The sequence below is a fragment of the Ambystoma mexicanum genome, chromosome 7q, assembly GCF_040938575.1.
Source record: "Ambystoma mexicanum isolate Mex_15411 chromosome 7q, UKY_AmexF1_1, whole genome shotgun sequence".
In the NCBI taxonomy this organism is placed as follows: domain Eukaryota; kingdom Metazoa; phylum Chordata; class Amphibia; order Caudata; family Ambystomatidae; genus Ambystoma; species Ambystoma mexicanum.
Window position 1 is genome coordinate 720,576,768 of NC_090941.1, and position 18,893 is coordinate 720,595,660.

At 48.4% G+C, this 18,893-nt stretch overlaps 1 protein-coding gene across 3 annotated transcripts in view; it reads right to left on the reverse strand.

Annotated features, from left to right (window-relative positions):
- Positions 1-18,893, reverse strand: part of MPHOSPH8 (M-phase phosphoprotein 8) — a 620,343-nt gene that overhangs the window by 396,159 nt on the left and 205,291 nt on the right. For all 3 annotated transcript variants that reach the window (XM_069639105.1, XM_069639103.1, XM_069639104.1), the window contains exon 8: positions 10,655-10,795. In XM_069639105.1, coding sequence (XP_069495206.1) covers positions 10,655-10,795 — 141 coding nt within the window. The remainder of the gene's footprint in view (positions 1-10,654; positions 10,796-18,893) is intronic.

Genomic DNA, 18,893 nt, shown 5'->3' on the forward strand with positions numbered 1-18,893 from the left:
AGATGACAGGACGCTAACACCATGGAGAAGATCTTTGCGTCTACATTTAGTAATGAGATGGGCCTATAAAAGGTGCAGCTGGCTGGATCCTTACCCGGATTCGGCATTACCGTGAACAATGCTCAGAGGAATATTGGTGGGAATCGACCCCTCCCGGGTTATGAAATTGAACAATTTGGCAAGGGGCGCTGCTAGGCAATCTTGATACCGCTTATAAAAATCTGTGGTTAACCCATCCTCCCCCAGAGTCTTTCTGGCCTTTAGCTTGCGGATTGCCACCAATCCCGCCACCCTCGTCACATCCCTATCTAATGCTACTCTTTCTTCCGTTGCGAGGCTGGATAGATGCACACCCTCTAGGTAGCCACGGGTTTCCTCTTGTCCTACTGCAGCGGGAGCACAGTAAAGCCCCTGATACTACTCTGCAAATTGGGTTGTAACCTCACTCACTCTTCTCCATTATGCCCCCCCCCTCGCTCCTTGAACCCGGTCAACGCTTCTTGCCACCCTGCCACCTCTCACCCCTTTGCCAAGAAGGCCCCCTGCCCACTGCATCCCCCTGCTCGTAATATTTCTGCCGTGTGTACCTAATCTCCTTAAGCACCTCCTCAATGGAGATTGAATGCAGTTCCTGCTGCTAATCTCATTTCCCAGAAGTTCTCGCCTGTCTGCATCCTTCTGTGCCCTTAGCGCTTTCAATTCCCCCCTGAGCCTGGCTTCAAATAGCCCATCTCCCTTTTCTTCTGCGCCCCTTCTGCAATAAACAGCGCCCTAGATGTCGCCTTTTTGGCCTCCCACACCATGGCCATGTCCACCTCCCCATTATCGTTGGTTGTGAAGTATGCCCCCATCTCCTTCCCAAAAAAGTCACAAAACTCACAATCCCTTACCAACGTATTGGTTGCACCTCCAGCATGCCTGTTGCCTTGGCACACTACCTTCCATTCCCCACCAACAATTCATGGTCAGACCACGTTATTCCTCTACTCTAGGTCCTCGTACTACCTCCCGCTGCTCCCACTGCACCAAGAGCTCAACTTTCCTGGTATAGGATTAATGTGGGGGAAAAGAATGTATCCTCCCGGCATGTGTGGGGTTCCCACCACACATCTACTCACTGGTAATCCTGCAGCAGATTCCTAAAGTTGACATTTTCTTTGGTCTCCACCCTCTGCCCATCCCCCTTCATTGACCAACAGTCCACCACTGGGTCGCCCACTATGTTAAAGATACCCCCCAAAATGGTGACCCCCCTTCCGCCCAGCTCTCCACCACCCAAATATATGCAGGAACTTGACCTGTCCTGTGTTGGGTACACACTACGGCTAGTGTGAACTGCACACCCTCTCAGAGACCATCCTCAGAGACCCTTTACCCCCAGAAACCTGCCCCCAAGCCTCTTCTTGATCTCTGTCACCGCCAGCCAGAATGCTTTTGCCAATATAATACTTACCCCCTCCTTCATGCAGTCCTTATGGGAAGCCAGTATGTCTTGCTACTATCCCTACCCTTAATTGGGGATTCCACACCCAGTTTGTAACGGGTCACCTCCAGGAAGCAAACCGCCAAACGCTGTTTACAAAACATACTGCCCGTCAGCAACCTTTTGTTTTGGGAGTTTAGCCCCTTAACATTTAACGTAGCTATCCATAGCTCAGCCATGCCCCATTTTCACCTTGTTCGCTTTGTCTCCAACATGTGTCGCGATAGCCATCCCTCTCCTGCATGTTTCCCCATTCTCCCAACCCCTCCTCCCCCTTTCTCTCTGCCTTCCCCTGCTTCCTTTTCCTCACCCCCCCTTGCCCCCCCCACCGAGGCATACGGTCCCACATTACCCGTATTGTGGCATCACAGACCTAACCACCAGGGCCGAGACCGCTGCTCCGGTCCTTCTGGCTCCTCTGATCCTCTCTCCTAGGCCTTATTGCCTCTACTTCCATGACATTCTGCACCCCACATAGCTTCCTCCAATCTGGTCCCCATCGTGTCCTCCCTGTGATACACATTAAACCCATCAAACAACTCATGTGAAATGGTCCCCTCCGGAAGCCCCCCTCCTTACTCCTCCCCCCAGTCCTCCCAAAAGATGTGTCCAACAGCTACCAAACTTTAAGGCCCCCACCATCCCCATCTACTGTGAAGGAACCCTCTGGCTAGGCCAATAACCCCATTAAACCCACCCGCCCCCTCAAGATTCGGAAACTTCCTGGCACCTTGAATCCTTCACCTCCCACAAAGCGCCCCTGCCCTCCCGCTGCACCGGCCTGACTGGGGTCCTTCACGGCTTCGGCCCCCTCACCATCCGGTCCACACCCCAAAAGTTTTTCTGTGGTTCGTTTAATGTCTGTGTCCGTTACCACCTGCGCCTCTGCCCTTCCCATTCCATTCCATTCGAAGATCAGCGCAAAGGGGAACCTGTACCTTACCCCTTTCTCGTGGAACCAATGGTTAGAGGACCACATTTCTTGCACTGCAGCAGTGTCTGGGCTGAGCGGTCTTGGAAAATGGCCACTGGAGCCCTCGTAATCAATGACCCCCATATGTTTGGCCTCCTCCAAAACCTTCACCTGGTCTCTAATAGTGCATCCTAGCAAGGCACCCTCCCTCCTCCGCCCCCACGATGCACTCGGTCTAGGGGCACTGTCTCCTCTTCCTTGGTGCCCAGGACCATCCCCATAACCTCCTGTATCTTGTGTTCCAGCAGAGCCAGGGATTCCCCCCTCCCCCCTCCTGTCTTCTCACACAGGCTAAAAAGCAGAGGTCGTTGCGCCGCGCCCAATTCTCAATGTCGTCCACCTTAAGCGGAAGTTCCTCCTCTAGTCTTTCCACTTCTTGATGTGGAACGCAGACCTGTGTCTCCAAGACCACGGACAAGGTGTGGTTTGCCTACAGGCCCTCCATCCTATCCCCCAGGGTAACCATCTTGCCGATAGGTCTGCCAATAGTTTTGGCACCAATTTCAGTTCTCATACCCCCTCATCTCCTCCAAGATCACTTGGATATCAGTATTGATGGTACCAATCTCTGCTGTGCCCTCCGTCCCCCTTCACTTTCACCATTTCCCCTCTTTCAGAGTACTGGTATTGTGGGAGTGCCTCTTTGCAGCTCATCCAGGTGGAATCTCGTGCGCCAGCCAGCCCCTGTCCGCCGTATCTCAGACCACCCTGCCTTTGTTTGCTCACACTGAACCCCTGGGCTCTTCAAGCAGAAGGGCCACCGCTGTATTCCACGCCCGACTGCAAGCCTGATCTCTGGGTCCCAGTCTGAGTTTCCCCCAACTCACCTCGCAGACTGGCAGTCTGCAGCCACTTGTTAGGGAGAATTCTCATAAATGTGCCAATTCCCTTCACCTTAGGGACCCCCAGCAACTTTGCTGGATTTTGAGGACTTGTTTTTTTTCTAACCTGGAAAGAGAGCGCCTTTTTTCCCCCAGACACTTGTGTATTTTTGATGTGTGTTTTACTCTTGTGTTCTTTGATTATGGTCTTTTAAGACAACTCCATAGGCATCTTTTCATGTGTGCTACACAGCACCCTCAGTGCAGTGACACAGGGATGTCCTTGAGCGTTCCAAAAGGTGTAAATACCTTCTCTGGGATGAACTCATGTTTCCCAGAGACTGTAAGGTTATACTGACTTTACTAGTCTTTTTAAATTCCTAGACCCAGCACACACTAAGTGCTGGAGGGGTTACCTAGTATTCCCCTGTGTCTAGAAACGCATGTTAATGTTAAACATTTGTACCGCACACTATCACCACCGGAGTGCTCCCCTGGCACTCTGGCGGTTCTGAAAAAGGAGAGGAGGATGAGTTAGTGGGATGAAGCAGGAAAAGTGCAAGAGAGCAGTGATGTGCTGTTGGCGGCCTCAGCCCAGTGGGTCCGTTGGCTGGGCCTGGGGCGTTTGCGGCCGGTAGACGTTGTGTACTGTTGTGCAAGGCTATGAGTGTTTTTGTTTTGTTGTTGCAGTGTAGTGAAGTTTGTGCGGTTTGTTGTGCTGTAGGTTTGGTTGCGTTTGGTTTGAAGTTTGAGATGTGTATGCAGAAAGGGAAATTGTTAGTAGGGTTGGTTAGTTTGCATCTCTATCCAGTCAAATGCTACCCTTTCCTATCGAAATGGCTGCTGGCAGTGGTTTTACAATGATCTACCATGATTTTTCCTGACCGTGAACACCGGTAGCTAAAAATCGCATGTTTTTCAAGATGGCTCCTTAAGCCCCTTTGTTTAAAACAGGTCCCAGTCTGAGTTTGGCTCTGCGCACCAATCCAGATTTGGTCCCTTTGTTCATACGCCTTTGGCAGGCTTCAGGACTGAGGGACGTCTCTGGCGCCCAAATGTCTGGGGTGGGAAGGAGGTGAGGGAGGTGCCCGAAACTCCCTTTGCTTAGTCTCCTAGGAGACCCAAATGCACTCTGGCATGATTGGCTGGCTGACTGTCCGGCAAGGACAGCCACCCTGCTGGGTGAGTGACAGCTAGGCTGGAATGAAAGGGAGACAACTGTTTAAAAAGGTGAGTCTCTTGGACTGGACTAACAAATACCAGTGATTTTTGGACCTACCTGAATAACATCTCAACTCCTCAAGGCGTCATGGCAGAGTGCCCCTCTTGAGATAAGCCTGGCTGCTCAGCCACAATACCAACCTGTGTAGTTCAGACTTATACCAAAGGCTGGGTCCCTATTGCCAGGACGACAAGGTTATTGTAGTGCACCCAAAGGGTACTGCATACAACCTTGCCTAACAGTGAGATAACCCAAAGCCATGTTGGTGGAGAGGCTGTCAACCCACACGCAGTTTGGGCGAATTCTTCTCAAAAGTCACTTTTAAATTGCATATTCCAACAAGATCTACATGAAGGGCCTTCCCAGCTTTCATGAGGCTAGTGATGGTGCAGAACTCCCCTGATGGCCAACAGGTGTCTGCTCCTGGGTCTTGCTGAACTTCTCTGCTAGGAATACCATCAAGCAGCGCTGCCGCGGGCTGGCTCCCTTTGTTCTGCAGGGGACCAGGCCGGGTGGTGGTGGGTCAGCCCTGTCTCCTCGTCCACAACTCACTAAGCATTACCAGGGGATCCGAACCCCCTCCCACCGACCCTCCAGCCTCGTTCCTCGCCGGCAGGTCCCCGCTCCTCCCGGTCTTCGCCAGCAGCTGCATCCCAGCTGGCCTCACGCTGGGCCCACTCTCCTCAGGCCAAATTGGCACGCTGTCGCTTTCCGCTCCACAGTGGGGGTTCATCTCCCAGGCCTCAATGATCGCAAAGGGGGTGGGGGGCAATCCCTACCCCAAGACTCTTTCACCACCTCTCCTCTGAGGGGGCACTACCAAGGTTGTGGGAGGTGGAGCTGTCTCGGACCGCAATTCTCTTTCGGGTCTTTTGCTGGACTTAGGGCTTTTTAATTTTAACCGTGGAGTGAGTGAGCCCTTCTTCTCACCCCCTCATGTGTTTTGACTTGATTTGGATTACGCATTTCCTTTATTTTTGGAGTCAGACAAACTCCATAGGCATCTGCTTTTTGTATGGTGACACAGCACCTTCAATGCAGTGTCAGAGAAATCCTTTAGATTTCTCTTACGGTTTAAATACCTTTTCCTGTGAGAACTACTGTTCCCAAGAATAGTAAATTGAAATAGACTTTACTCAACTTTGCTCTCTGTAGATCCAGCACACATTTTATGTGGAGTGCTGGGGGGGGGGGTTACTTAGTAGCCCCACTTTCTACTTACTCGTGTAAAATTGTTTATGTTACCCTCACTACTTTAAATGGCTGGTGGCAGTGGTTTAATTTTCCTACCGTTGTGCTTTTCTACCGCAGGCTGAATCCTCTGCTGCAATGTAGCACCCGTGGGTGACCGTTTTGTCAAAAAAGGCGCCGGTCATCTTTTTTCACCATTTCTTGCTTGCAAGGTTTTTCTTGGGTTTTACTCTACGCACCAAACTAGGTTTGACCCTTTTGTTCATTTTACCTTTGGGGGGCGGGGAGGGGCGCTTCAGTGCTGAAACCCGCCTCTGGCTCCAGTGTGTCTGGCAGGGCAGGAAGCGAGGGAGGTGCCCGAAACTCCCTGTCCTTAGTCTCCTTGCTAACCTGAATGCACCCAGTCATGATTGGCTGGCTGGCTGCTCTTGCAGGACAGCCACCCTGCTGTGGGAGTGACAGCTAGGCTGTGCATGAATGGAAGAAACCTGCATAAAAGGCGAGGCTTCTTGAGCTGAAGACAGTCGACCACTGGACGAAACATCCGACAAATGACTCATGAAGAGAAGCTTGCTGCATCCTCCTGGACCATTGAACTGCCCGATGAAGCCCTGCTGTTGTGATGAAACTCCTTTTCCTAATGGACTAGAGAAGCTCCAGAAAGGACGACTTCTTCCCACGGGTTAGTGGGACCAACTAACCCCAAGACCAACTCTGCTGGAAGACTTTTCTCAACTGAAACTGAGTGCCAGTGGTCGAGAAACACCTAGTCAAGTGCATCGTCTTTAAGCCGGACCAGAGCTCCAGGAAGATCCGGAGGACCCTCTCGAAGCAGGACAACCCAAGCTCGAGTCACCTCACCAGACTACTGGACTGAAGGAGTGAAGAAAGTCCATCAAGTGTCCAAGATCCGCGGTGGTGCTATTTGCCGGTAGCTGAAACCGGGTCCTCCAGATGTCCTCCCTCTTGTCCCCACGACTGAGGCCCAAGAACACAGGCTCTGCAAGTATGCAACCAGGAAAGTAGCCAGCTGGATCCTCTTCTTCTAACCTAAGGTACTTCGACTTTGATTCCAACTGTCCACCATAGGTTTCATTGGGGGATTTTAAAAGTGCTCACATGCTCTGAGAACCTGTTAACTTTGTTCCTTCCGTTAACCCTACCTTTTTCACAACCTCAGAATTTTACCAAGTACAAGTGATTATATAAATGCCAAAACTGTCCTAGTTAATGCAGTCACCTCAGGTTGTAGTGTTAGGCAGAAACCTGTGCAGTTCCCTTTGGGAACACTGCAAAAGATTTAGGACTACAGGTGTTAGCAGTAAACCCACTTGGTAGCAGTCTGTACCACCCAGATTTACCTGGTAGCTGTGGCTGAGCAGTCAGACTTCCCTCAAGAAGAGTTAGACAGTATGCAATGTATACACAATAGGCACCCAGATACAATAGCACAAGCCAACACTGACCAGAGCTTTAGTATCAAAGTATATAATTATTTACTTAAAAACACACTATTTGAAACACTCCAGCACTCTTATTTGTAAAACACTCTAAACACAGTTACTATTATGATATATACAACCCTTATTCCTTATCAGACAAGTCTTAGTTAACACCACTTATTTCCAGACAGAGGTGAGCGCAACTATAGATGGCACTCCAATAAGTTCATGAAAAAGGGAGGGAAAAAAGGAAGAATATGGGAAGATACACCACTCTAAGATTTAGGAACACTTTTAGCAAGACAGAAGAGCAAAAAGTCACTGGTGAGCCAAAGTCCATAGGCTGGGCCCACTCTTAGAGAGAGCAGAGTACAAATGTGCCCAAGATCACAGTTACACTAGGCTTTGAAAGTCTTGCAGAGAGTTCGAAAAGAGTTTAGAGAGGCTCAGAAATGTTTAGCCAGGGTGTCCCAGGCTAACCCAAGTTCGAAAACCAGGGCTAAATCTACCCCGTACAGTCGGTGGCAAGGGAAGCCAGGCGGAACACAGTACCTTAAGTGGGAAGGATCCTCCAGCAGTGGCAGTTGTTCCTGGCAGCGGGTGCAAGTCTCTGCGTCATCCAGGGGAAGAGAAGATCTCGACTTGTAGCAAAGATGAAGGTCGTTGCACTGCCAGGGAAGAAACCAGCCGCAGAGTTTTCCGGTTAAAGGTATTACCCTTTATTTCGCGGTAAAACGTGATATTCCGGTTGCCGGGGTGCTTGGCACAGGCAAGGCGGCCACGAGATGCGTCGGGAAAGCGAAAAGACGGTGAAACTGGTTATCCCCACCAGTCAAAGGAAGAAGACTCTCCGGCGGGAGATCTCCTCTGTCGTTGGGAAAAGTGGTGAGGCGGTCCCGCGGGGCTCCACCGGTGGTGTCGTCGTAGCAGGTCGGCTCAGCTTTTCCCTCGTCGGATTCTTAGGTCCTATGGCGACTTCTGAAGTTCCAGTCCCTAAAGCCCTGCTTTTATGCAGAAAACCCCCATTCACTCAGCCTAGCTGTCACTCAAGTATGCTGGGTCGTGAGCCGGCCGGCTCACCACTTGGGTCAATCACACAAGAGTGCGACTTGAGTTACCAAGGTAACTCAGTCCAGGGTGCCTAAATCCCCCTCCACCCCTCCTAAGTACCCCAGATACAGTGGCACCACTTTGGAGGGCTTCTGTGGAGAAGCCCGCCAAAAAGTGGAACAAAGGGCTCGACTTGGGTTGGAGTCACAGAAGAGAACACAAACGCCATTTTAGAACAGAGTTTTGGCAAAATACCAACCAGAGAATTAATAATAAATAAACCGGCGGTATGTTCGAGGCTATCGTAATTAAATAAAAGATAGTAGCCTGGAACAATGGGAAAATCCCAGAGAAATATTTGCGGTTGAATATAAAAAGTAGTATCCACTGCCACCAGCCAAAACTCGATCAGGGGGGACGGAGACGTGCCCCCTCGACTAACAGACCCCGGGGCAATCGAATTGCCCCGGCCAGTAGGTCCACAATATGATGGTTTGTACTGGTTCTGTTCAGAATTCAAGACTAGTAAAGTCAATGGTGACTTTACATGCCCTGGGAGACAGTAGTCAGTGCCAGGGTATGGAGTCTATACTGGGGGGTCACTATGACACCCCTGTGTTACTGCAATGAGGGTGCTGTGTAACACATCACAAAAACACATGAAGTCCTATGGAGTAAAAGACCCCATAGCCCATTAAACACATCTAGAGTCAAAGGAACACACTCAAATCATGTCCAAGTGTGAGGGTAAAGAGTCTCTCTCTTGGCAGGAGACGAATATAAACCCCAAAAATCCAGCAAAGCTGCTGGGGGACTCACTAGGTTAGGGAATTCAGCCTAAACAGAGAATTCTCCCCAACATGTATGAAGTGTGTATGAAGCATCTCTAAAGAGTATCTACTTGCTTTGACTGGATTCTGAGAGCGTATTTTTAAATGTATTTTTATTGTTGCACATTGCCCTTTTTAAAGAATGCTCACTTAAAATGGACCATTAAATAATTATTTTACTAGAAAACCTTGAGTGCAAGTGTTATATGAATACTTGCATTTGTGGATTTCGATGCTACAGCTCTAAAGCTTACATTTACCCCTCTTGAGTAGTCTGGCTTCTGAGTCACATTACCAACTTGTGTAGTACAGACCTATACCAATAGGTGGGTTACCTAATACCAAGAGGACAAGACTGGTGTCTCCCACAGGGCTACTGCATACAATCTTGCCTAGCAGTCTCTACAGAGTGACTCTCAGGAAACCCCCCCAACCCCCTTTAGACACGCCCCGTGTAGCAAGGAGCAGACATTCCAATAATTGTTTGTTGATGTTAGCTAGGTGTTCACTTACACCTCAAGTGCATTTATATCATACAATCTAATAAAGGCCTGTAGAACAATGTTCAGTGCTGCAATTGAACTTGCACCCTCTTCTGGTGGAGCATGACTGCAGGTATCGTCACCCTTGAATGACAACTGTGCTAGATCATGGTCTGCAAAGGAGGTATCTTCCAGCGAGTTCCGGGGCAAAGAGTATCTAATATTACGCTCACCTCAGGATTCTGCATATTGGAGTGCCGGAGAGATGCTAAAACGCTCATAGGAACTCTGCTGCTCTTATTTCATTTTCCAGACTGATGCATTCTTCGGTCAAATGCATGCTTCCGCTTCCATTTGTAACAAAACAATCCCAGAGATTTCTAGATCCTGGTTCGTACCTTCCAATGGATCCATCATAGAATTATTTTGAACAGAATCTTCGGAGGCGAGAATTTGGCTATACAGTCGTTTCCCTTTCTGGAGAAGAACTACATTTTGCCTGGAGCAGTGCCCCCACCCCCAGGGCCTCAATCCCAATGGACACTCCACTGAATTTTTAGGCACTGGTAGTTGGACCAAGCTCCTTTAGTAGCACCTGGCATTGTTTTTATTCTTGCCTTTCCTGCCTTAGTGAGATGGTAGGAATGTAACCACGCATTGTGCGGGTCAAAAGGGAAAACTAACCTGCAGTTCCCGCTTTCTGGGCCTTACAATACAAGCCTAGCAGGGAGATGAGATGTTACAGGTAGTGCGCCTCGCTGCACATTCGGTATTTAGTTTGTCACTCTACCACACTCACTCACCACAATCCAAAAAGATCCTGACAGTGAAGTAAGACTGAACTTGGCTCGCTGCCCCTCGGTCCCACAGAAACACAAAACACTCAACTTCACTCCGCTTCGCTCGGATCTGAGGTTTTAGTAGAAGCCACTCCTCTTTCCAACAGTGAACAATGAGGACAGACTCCTGAAGAGAGAAAGGAGAAAAGACTGCCACCACGCTGCTCCCACGAAATGAGATGTAGTTCTGAATTACAGAACTTTATGTCACCGATCATAATATTGTGCACTAATGTCAAACTGCTCTACTGTGCAATTACAAATTAAATTGTGCTGCATATCAACTTGTGATCATAAATACAATAAAATTAGCAACAGTACCTTCTCAGCTGCATGTATTAAAGCAGTGGTTCCATTCTTCTGTCTACTGTTAATTTTTGACCCTTTTTTAACAAGGAGTCTGAGAATGTCGTCATGGCCTCCAGCTGCAGCGAACATCACTAGAGTCATTCCGCTGGAGTCCTTAAGCAGACAAAACAGTATTAAAACATGATGTTTCATCACAGGCAGCCGAAGTATAAACAAAAAAAACATCCATCAATATTTTTGTACTTTAAAGTTGTTTTTAAAAGCCACAATAGCGAGAGTGTTATACAAATATGGAGGTGACAAAAATGTACAGAAGGCTCAACCAACCAACATGGGAACACTAACATTTCAGTAAGACAAAATTATGTAACATAGTAAAGGGGCATTTAATAAGTACCATATTCTGAAATACATTTCAACATGTGCATGTTACATGTTTTACACTAGACTACACAATTTAGTTTGTTAATGAATGGGTTCAGGGATTTACAACACCTTTTTAAACGGCAGGCATGGTCCAGCTATAGAGGTGGGAGTCGTGGATATCACAGAATCAAAAATAGAAGCCCAGGAAACATTGTCTCAGACCATGTATTTTATCTTCGAGACGATAAATCCATACCTAGTTACATAACTTTTCTGTGTGCGCTCAACTCTCAGGTGTAGCCATAGCAAGGTTATACTCTCAAGAAAGGAGGGGCAAACGGTACCCTAACATGGCAGAACAGTCCATGTCAAAATATACTCTATATATAGAGTAACAAAGGAAAGTGCAATTCGTTAATTCTGCAAAGTCAATAAATGTTCAGGAAAGTAGTTTCCAAAAAACTCCATTCTGAACTAGATGCCACAGATGGCATCAATACACCAACACGCACACACAACTCAAAGGGTTTTATTTGTTCAGCACTGGGCATAATGGTTGGCAGGTCTCTATGGGTTCATTACCAATGAGTTTTCCCACAGGAATAATTGCTGCTTTCAGACACCTTTGGATTCACCCGGACGCCCTTTCACGTCCTCGCCCTGATTCCATCTACTGCTCACTCCTACACCTGCTGCCATCTCCCCTCACACATTCTCTACAATCTTTCCAATGGCCCCCTCTCTCAACTACCTTGGACGCTCCTCTCCCCTAGTCACACCACTAACCACCTCCATACTCTCCCCACCAATACCCTCTTTACCTTACTCTCAAAAACCAAAACCCACCCAGCTCAACTCTCATTACCCTCTCCATCCCAGGGAATCACACTGGTGCTCCTTCACTTGACTCACTGGGGTTAGCTTGGTTACCAACATGGAACGGAATTCGGATTGGATAAGCTGGAGCTAAAAGCAGCTGCTGGGTATCAAGCATTAACCAGTGACCAGGAGCAACAACTGGGGCATAAGGAGCTAGCACATAGCGTTACACAAATGTAACTTCACATAAGATGCAAACATAATTCTGTCCATCACTTACGACTCCCTTGTGCTTTAAATGACATGGATGTGTCCCAAGGTTCATTTCTAGAGGGCCCCAAAAGCACAGAGATAAATTCACATGTGTATTTGTTTGACATCAGTTGACCTGTGGAGTCAAAAGTAGCACCTGGTAGCTATTGTCAAGCTAACCAGGCTCTTTCAGGCCACAAGGAGGAGCTAAATGGCTCTCAGCTCTCCTCAATTTCGAACCCTGTACTTACCTCCAGGCTCCATTAAATAGAACTTATCCGACCCTACACATCTCACCTCATTTCTAGAACCCAATAATCTTTTGCAAAGTATGAGGGGGTAGATGTATCTGTGACCTATGATTGCCCAAGACAACAACGTACCTTTGAACCGATGGTCCATCTGAAGCACTTTAGCTACCAAAACAGATGCACTGTACATTGGCATCTGGATCGCCTCTCTAGACTCGTGATTTTGTCTTGAGACCTTGTTGTGTAGTCCTTGTTAGGCTTTTCATTTCTATGCTAAATCTTCCTCACCTGTGAGATACCCAGAACTTTTTGCTGGACATGTGAATTCTTTTTCTATGTTCCTAAGTGAGTAGGAATCTTTCACCACTCACCCTTTCTTTTACTCTTTATGGGAGTCATTTTGCTGACCCTCCATAGTGTATTTTTTATTATATCCTTTCCTATCATTTATTTGGACATCTACATTTATTCATTGCAGCACACAGCACTTGTGCAGTGTTGCTGGGTTGCCCTTGGGGCTTCCCTTTTTATTTTCTCTTGATTTACCTTGTGTGAACTACTGTTCCCAGGGGTAGAGAGAATTCCACCCCCTTTACATTTTATATAGTGAGACCAGCACAACCCACCTTATGTGGAGTGCTGGGGAGATGCATAGCATCCCCTTTCTCACTGCTCCAGTAACATTTATGTTACTGTGACAAGCTAACTCTTATGGCTGGTGGCAGTGTACATACTTTACCGACACTTGTGTTATTACATGCAGGCCATCAAACCAGATGCAGTAATGCACCAAAGGGTCACCATTCTCCTAAAATGGCTTCTTATTTTTCCCATCATTTTGAGTGTGCTGGTCTCTCGATTCTTCTGCCGTCACAGGTGGGGGAGGTCATGGTTGAAGGTTGGTCTTTGGTGGGAAACCTTTGTGTTTCCCCGCCGAGGCTCCAGAGCGTCTGTGACGGCAGGAAGTGAGGGAGGAGTCCGAAACTCTGCAGCTCTTTGTCTTCTGGTGTGCCTGAGTGAAACCAGTTCTGACTGGGGGCTGGCTGTCCTGATTGGACAGCCACCTTCCCCTTTCTATAAACTGCAGGGACAGTGGTGTTCGGGCTCCTGTATAAAAGTCTGATTCTGGAAGCTGAAGACAAGTCGACAACTGGAACAGAATCTGAAGAAGAGTAAGAAAGACGGCTGTAACGGATTCCAGCGACCGTGATGCCTGGTGTGGAACCATAGCCTGTTTGGACCCTTTCTTTCATGTGACCTAGGAGTCCAGAAGACGACGACTCCGACCCAGAGACTTGCAAGACTAACCATCCCACAACATGCTGTGACCTTCCTGGGCTGCAAAACACCAATACCATGGGACCTCGAGTCAGAGTGCGGTGCAACATCTTCCAAACTCCAACCCTCTGAAAGTTTGGTGGACTGCTGCTGAACCTCCATAGACATGATTTGAATCCTCAAAGTCCCCTCACTAGATTGCAGGACCAGCTTAGTGAAGAGAATACGACCAGCGGCAACCATCCTTCTGCTACCTGTAAAAGGGCACCACATCCACAGAGCTGCTAGAAGCACCGAAGATTCCTTTGTTGGGAGCCGTTTCTGTTCACTGCTACAGCAAGTTCCCATCTAGTGCCCGTTCTTTTGTCATCATGACCAGGAATCCAGGCACTGAGTTTTAGGTAAGATTTGAACTTTAGTGCTAAATCTCCCTCACTTGTGAGACCCCCAGAACTTTTAGCTGGACTGGTGAATTATTTTTCCCTATAATTCAGTGAGTGGGAGCCTTTTTCCACAATCACAGATTCTTTTACTCAAGTGTCATTTTTAAAGACTCTACATAGTGTCCTTTTAATTTTATCCTCCGACAACTTTTTGCATATGCAGCCTATTGTTGCTGGGTTGAGCTCGGTGTTGGGGAGAATTCTCATCAATGTGCTAATTCCTTTCACCTTAGAGACCCCCAGCAACTTTGCTGGATTTTGAGGACTTGATTTTTTTTTACCTGGAGAGAGTGTGAGCCTTTCCCCCCCCCCACTCTCTCATGTATTTTGATGTGCGTTTTACTCTTGTGTTCTTTGATTATGGTGTTTTAAGACAACTCCATAGGCATCATCTTTTCATGTGTTACAAAGCACCCTCAGTGCAGGGACACAGAGAAGCCTTTTAGGCTGCCTCGAGGTTTAAATACCTTCTCAGGGATAAACTACTGTTTCCCAGGGAATGTAAAGTTAAATTGCCTTTACTAGTCTTAAAATTCCTAGACCCAGCACACACTATCTTACAATAGAGTGCTGGAGGGGTTACCTAGTATCCCCTATGTCAGAAACTCATGTAGCAGCCAACTGCTAACCTTTCCTATCAAAATGGCTGGTGGCAGTGGTTTTACAACAAACTAACATTATTTTTCCCCGACTGCGAACACTGGTAGCTAAAAATCGCGCGAGCCATGTTTTTCAGGATGGCGCCTGAGCCCCCTTTGTTTAAACAGGCCCTGGTCTTTTCTCGCCATTTCTGTTTGGAAAGGTCCTTCTAGAGTTTGTCTCTGGGCGCCAAACCAGGTTTGGTGCCTTTGGCAGGCTTCAGGACTGAAGACCGCATCTGGCGCCCGAGTGTCTGGGGTGGGCAGGAAGTGAGAGGTGCCCGAAACTCCCTGTGCTTAGTCTCCTAGGAGACCAAAATGCACTCTGGCGTGATTGGCTGGCCGACTGTCTGGCAAGGACAGCCACCCTGATGGGTGAGTGGCAGCTAGGCTGATCTAAATGGGAGAAAACTGTTTAAAAGGCAAAGTTACGCTCACCTGCTCTCTGCGGGGACAGTGGGGCATGGTTGCAGCCCTCCCTGGAACTGGCTCCCCTGGGTCAGGCTTCTTACCCAGCTCTTTTGTTGTGGACTGCACTGGTTGTTGGCAATGGTCCTGCAACAATATGAGAGGGCGTGACAATGCTGTGATATGAATGTGGTCCCCCTCGAACCCTTCTTCCTAGAATATGGTGAGCCTGCACCGACCCATATAGTCTCACCTGTTTAATTATGATGGCAAGCTCTCCGTTCTGCTTCTCACTGCAGGGACGCTTTAGATAGACCGAGTTTCTTCACTGGTCCATGTGCATGGCAGCCCAGACCGGGTGTGGCTGAACCACTCCAAAGGTAAGTATCCTTTCAATAATGATTATTGTCTGTATCTTTTGTAATGTCTTTCCTCCCCCCGCCACCCCAATAGGTGATATGAGGCCCTGCAGTAGTTGCGGTGCAAGAAACAAGCCCCAATGGAAGAAAAGGGAGTTCACAATGTCCCAATAGGTGGTAAATTAGGTTTTAAGGTCAAGCGCGAGGATTGGTCTAAGCGCGACCTTAGCGTAATGTCTATCGCTTTTCTAACCTTGTTTGGTCTTTTTCTCTCGCAGGGATTGTCTGGCGATGTCGGACTGGAATGCTGTTATCAGAAGATCTGCCGGTGGGTGAAGGATGCCTGGATCTGCGATGATGCTGGCCGAAAGTGGCCTGCCGACTAAGTGTTGTGGCTAGGAGGCGGAATCAAGTAAGGATGCGCTCCGACTGCGGTTACCGCTGGAATCAGGTAAGGATGCGCTTCAGGTGGCTGTGAGCGTTACGCTGCTATAAGCAGACTAACGCAAAGCGATTGCATGCAGGCGGGGCAGGCTTAAACAGCCTGGTCCCGGCCAGGCCCATTTGTTCTGACTCGTGGCCCCACCCTGCCATTCCTAGAGGATGCTGCGCGTGCAGCCCAATTCACTATGGCCAAGCCTGACCTGGAGGCATGTGGAGGCCCTGCAGGGGAAAAAACAGCACGTGCACCAGAATAAAAGTGTGCAGAGCACACTTACTCATGGGCCTGGAAGCAAAGGCGCCAGGGCTGGGTCCAACTGGACCTTTTATGTAGTGGAGCTTGTGGTTCTTGCCAAGTGGCCATGACAGGAGAGTCTCTTGGACCGAAAGGCAGAGTCAACCACTGGAACCAAAGAACTGAAGACGAGCTGTAAGAGGACGGCTGCTCCAACTACTGGACCGTTGGTTTGCCCGGTGGAGCCCTGCTGCAGGTCCAAATCGCCAAGTTCACCTCGACAGAGAAGCCCCTTCAAGGACGACTTCTTCCTTTGAGTTGGTGGGACCAATCAACGCGTAAGCCATCTGGATACCATTCTCGGAGCTGGTTAGGATTAACCAGGGAGAAGGACACCAGCTTGTGTGCTTGAAGAACAACAACCGGAATCGAAGATTTGTCAGCTTTGCGATCCGTCCCTGAGCAGTGCAGGAGTCCCCCGACGTCCTCCCTCTTGTCCCCATAACTGAGGCTCAGGAACAGCGAGATCTGCAGGAACCGCCCCAAACAGAGTTTTCAGCTGCATCTTTTTCTTCTATAGAAGGTACTGTGAAAACCCGCCCGAGAGAACTTTCCACTCACCACGAAAGTTTGTGGAACTTTGGTAACTTGCAGGCCTAGTCAGCTTGTGACCCGACAAACAAACCTTTCTTCTGTGAACTACTTCTAAGAACCGTGGCAAAGACTTTTCCGTTTTAAATGCCAGAACTGTTTTTACTTCTACAAGACACTAGCCCATTGACTTTGGCCTACCGATTTCATTGAATCAACTCCTCTAGTGAACTGAAACTATTTGCACTGTAACTAGTATTTGTTTTATCAACTTATTCCTTTTTCAATACTATTTTGCTCTGGGAGCTCAACTGCTTAGTAATCAGTATTGTAGTATCATTTGTGTGCGATATTGGTTGCCTCAAATAGTGAATGCTTGATAAATGATTGTGTAATAAATTAAGAAGTGTTTTACCAAGAAACCTGGAGTACAAGTGTCTACCTGAATACTTGTTATTGTAGACCTTTGTGTAACACCCTTACAAGCTCACATTCCCCTCTTGAGATAAGCATAAGCCTGGCTGCTCAGCTCGCTACCAGAAACTGTGTGGTACAGACTTCTACCAAAGGTTCGTTTTGCATGCACCTGTAGTCCTAGTTGTTCCTAGTGGTCCCAGAGGGTACTGCATACAAACTTTGCCTAACACTCGGTTAATGGCCTCGAACAATTGGGAAAATCCCATAGGGAAATATTTGCGGTTGAATATTTTTGGTAGTAACCACTGCCACCAGCCAGAAACTTTTGAGAGAGGGACTGTATGGTATCCTATCGAAAATGAACATAAGGGCAAAACTATTAACCCTTGCCAGTACCTCAATAGTAAAATGGGTTGTACTGGTTTTGTTCATAAAGAGTGACGAGTATAGTCAATGGTGACTTTACATGCCCTGGGAGACAGTAGTCATTGCCAGGGTATGGAGTCTGTTTGGGGGTCGCTACAACACCCCTGTGTCACTGCACGGAGGGTGCAGTGTAACACATGTGGATAAAGATGTTTCCGAGGAGGGTGAGATAACCCCATAGGCATTAAACACAAAATTAGCCTAGAACACACATTGCAAAGATGCCCAAGAGTGGGGAAAAAGGGTCTCACTCTTAGAAGGAGAAAATAAAAAACTTCAAATCCAGCAAAGCTGCTGGGGGACTCTATAGGTAAGGGAAATTAGCCATAGAATGAGAATCCTCCCTAACAGCGGGCTTTGATGGTTAGCCAGTGTGCCTCCCTTCTGATGTGAGATGTGGTTGGACCGCTTCAAGCCCCATACTGCTCCGAGGACGTTGTTTTGGAGCAGTTGGGAGTTTGTTAAGGAACAAGTTACTTACCTGTAACTGTTCTCCAGCATGGGTCTGGCATGGATTCACATGCTCATGAATATTCCCAGTCAGGCTGGGAATCCTCGGAAAAGAAAAAAAATCAGTTTCGTTTCTGAACTGTCTTTCTCCTAATAACCAATCACTGGTCTCTGGGTCATACTGCCCCCAGCCAATGACTGCCCTCTACCTAAGCCCCTCTGGCAGCCATCTTCAGATTTGGTAGCACGTAATGTGGCAGTAGGACCAGGAGAAGAGCCGCAGAGGGGTAGGGGGGAGGGTTCACATGTGAATCCATGCCAGACCCATGCTGGAGAACAACAGTTACAGGTAAGTAACTTGTTCCCTCTCCAGCATGGGGTCTGGCATGGATTCACATGCTCATGAATACAAGAATACATAGCAGTACACACATGCAGAACCACGGGAGGTGGCAAGGCTCAACATTAAGCATCTCTTACCCCCTCACCAGGCCCACCTTCAGACGAACAAGTTGCGCAGCACTGCCTGGCCGACTCTGGACTCCTCCCTGGGATCCCGGTAGACGCAGTAGAATCTCGTTAAGGTGTGCGTCGACCTCCACGTAGCAGCCCTGCAGATGTCCAGCAGGGGCACACCAGACAAGAACGCTGTGGTAGCAGCGATCGCTCTGGTCGAATGGGCTCTCGGACGGCCGGGCAACAGTCGGTTTGCCAACCGATGACAGTGCATGATGCAGCCGGAAAGACATCTGGAAACGGAAGCCTTGGAGAGAGCCTTCCCTTGGTTCACAGGTCCAAAGTTCACAAACAGCTGTGATGTCTTCTGATAACTTTGTGCGGTCCACGTAGAACTTCAGCGCTCTAGCCACATCCAGCG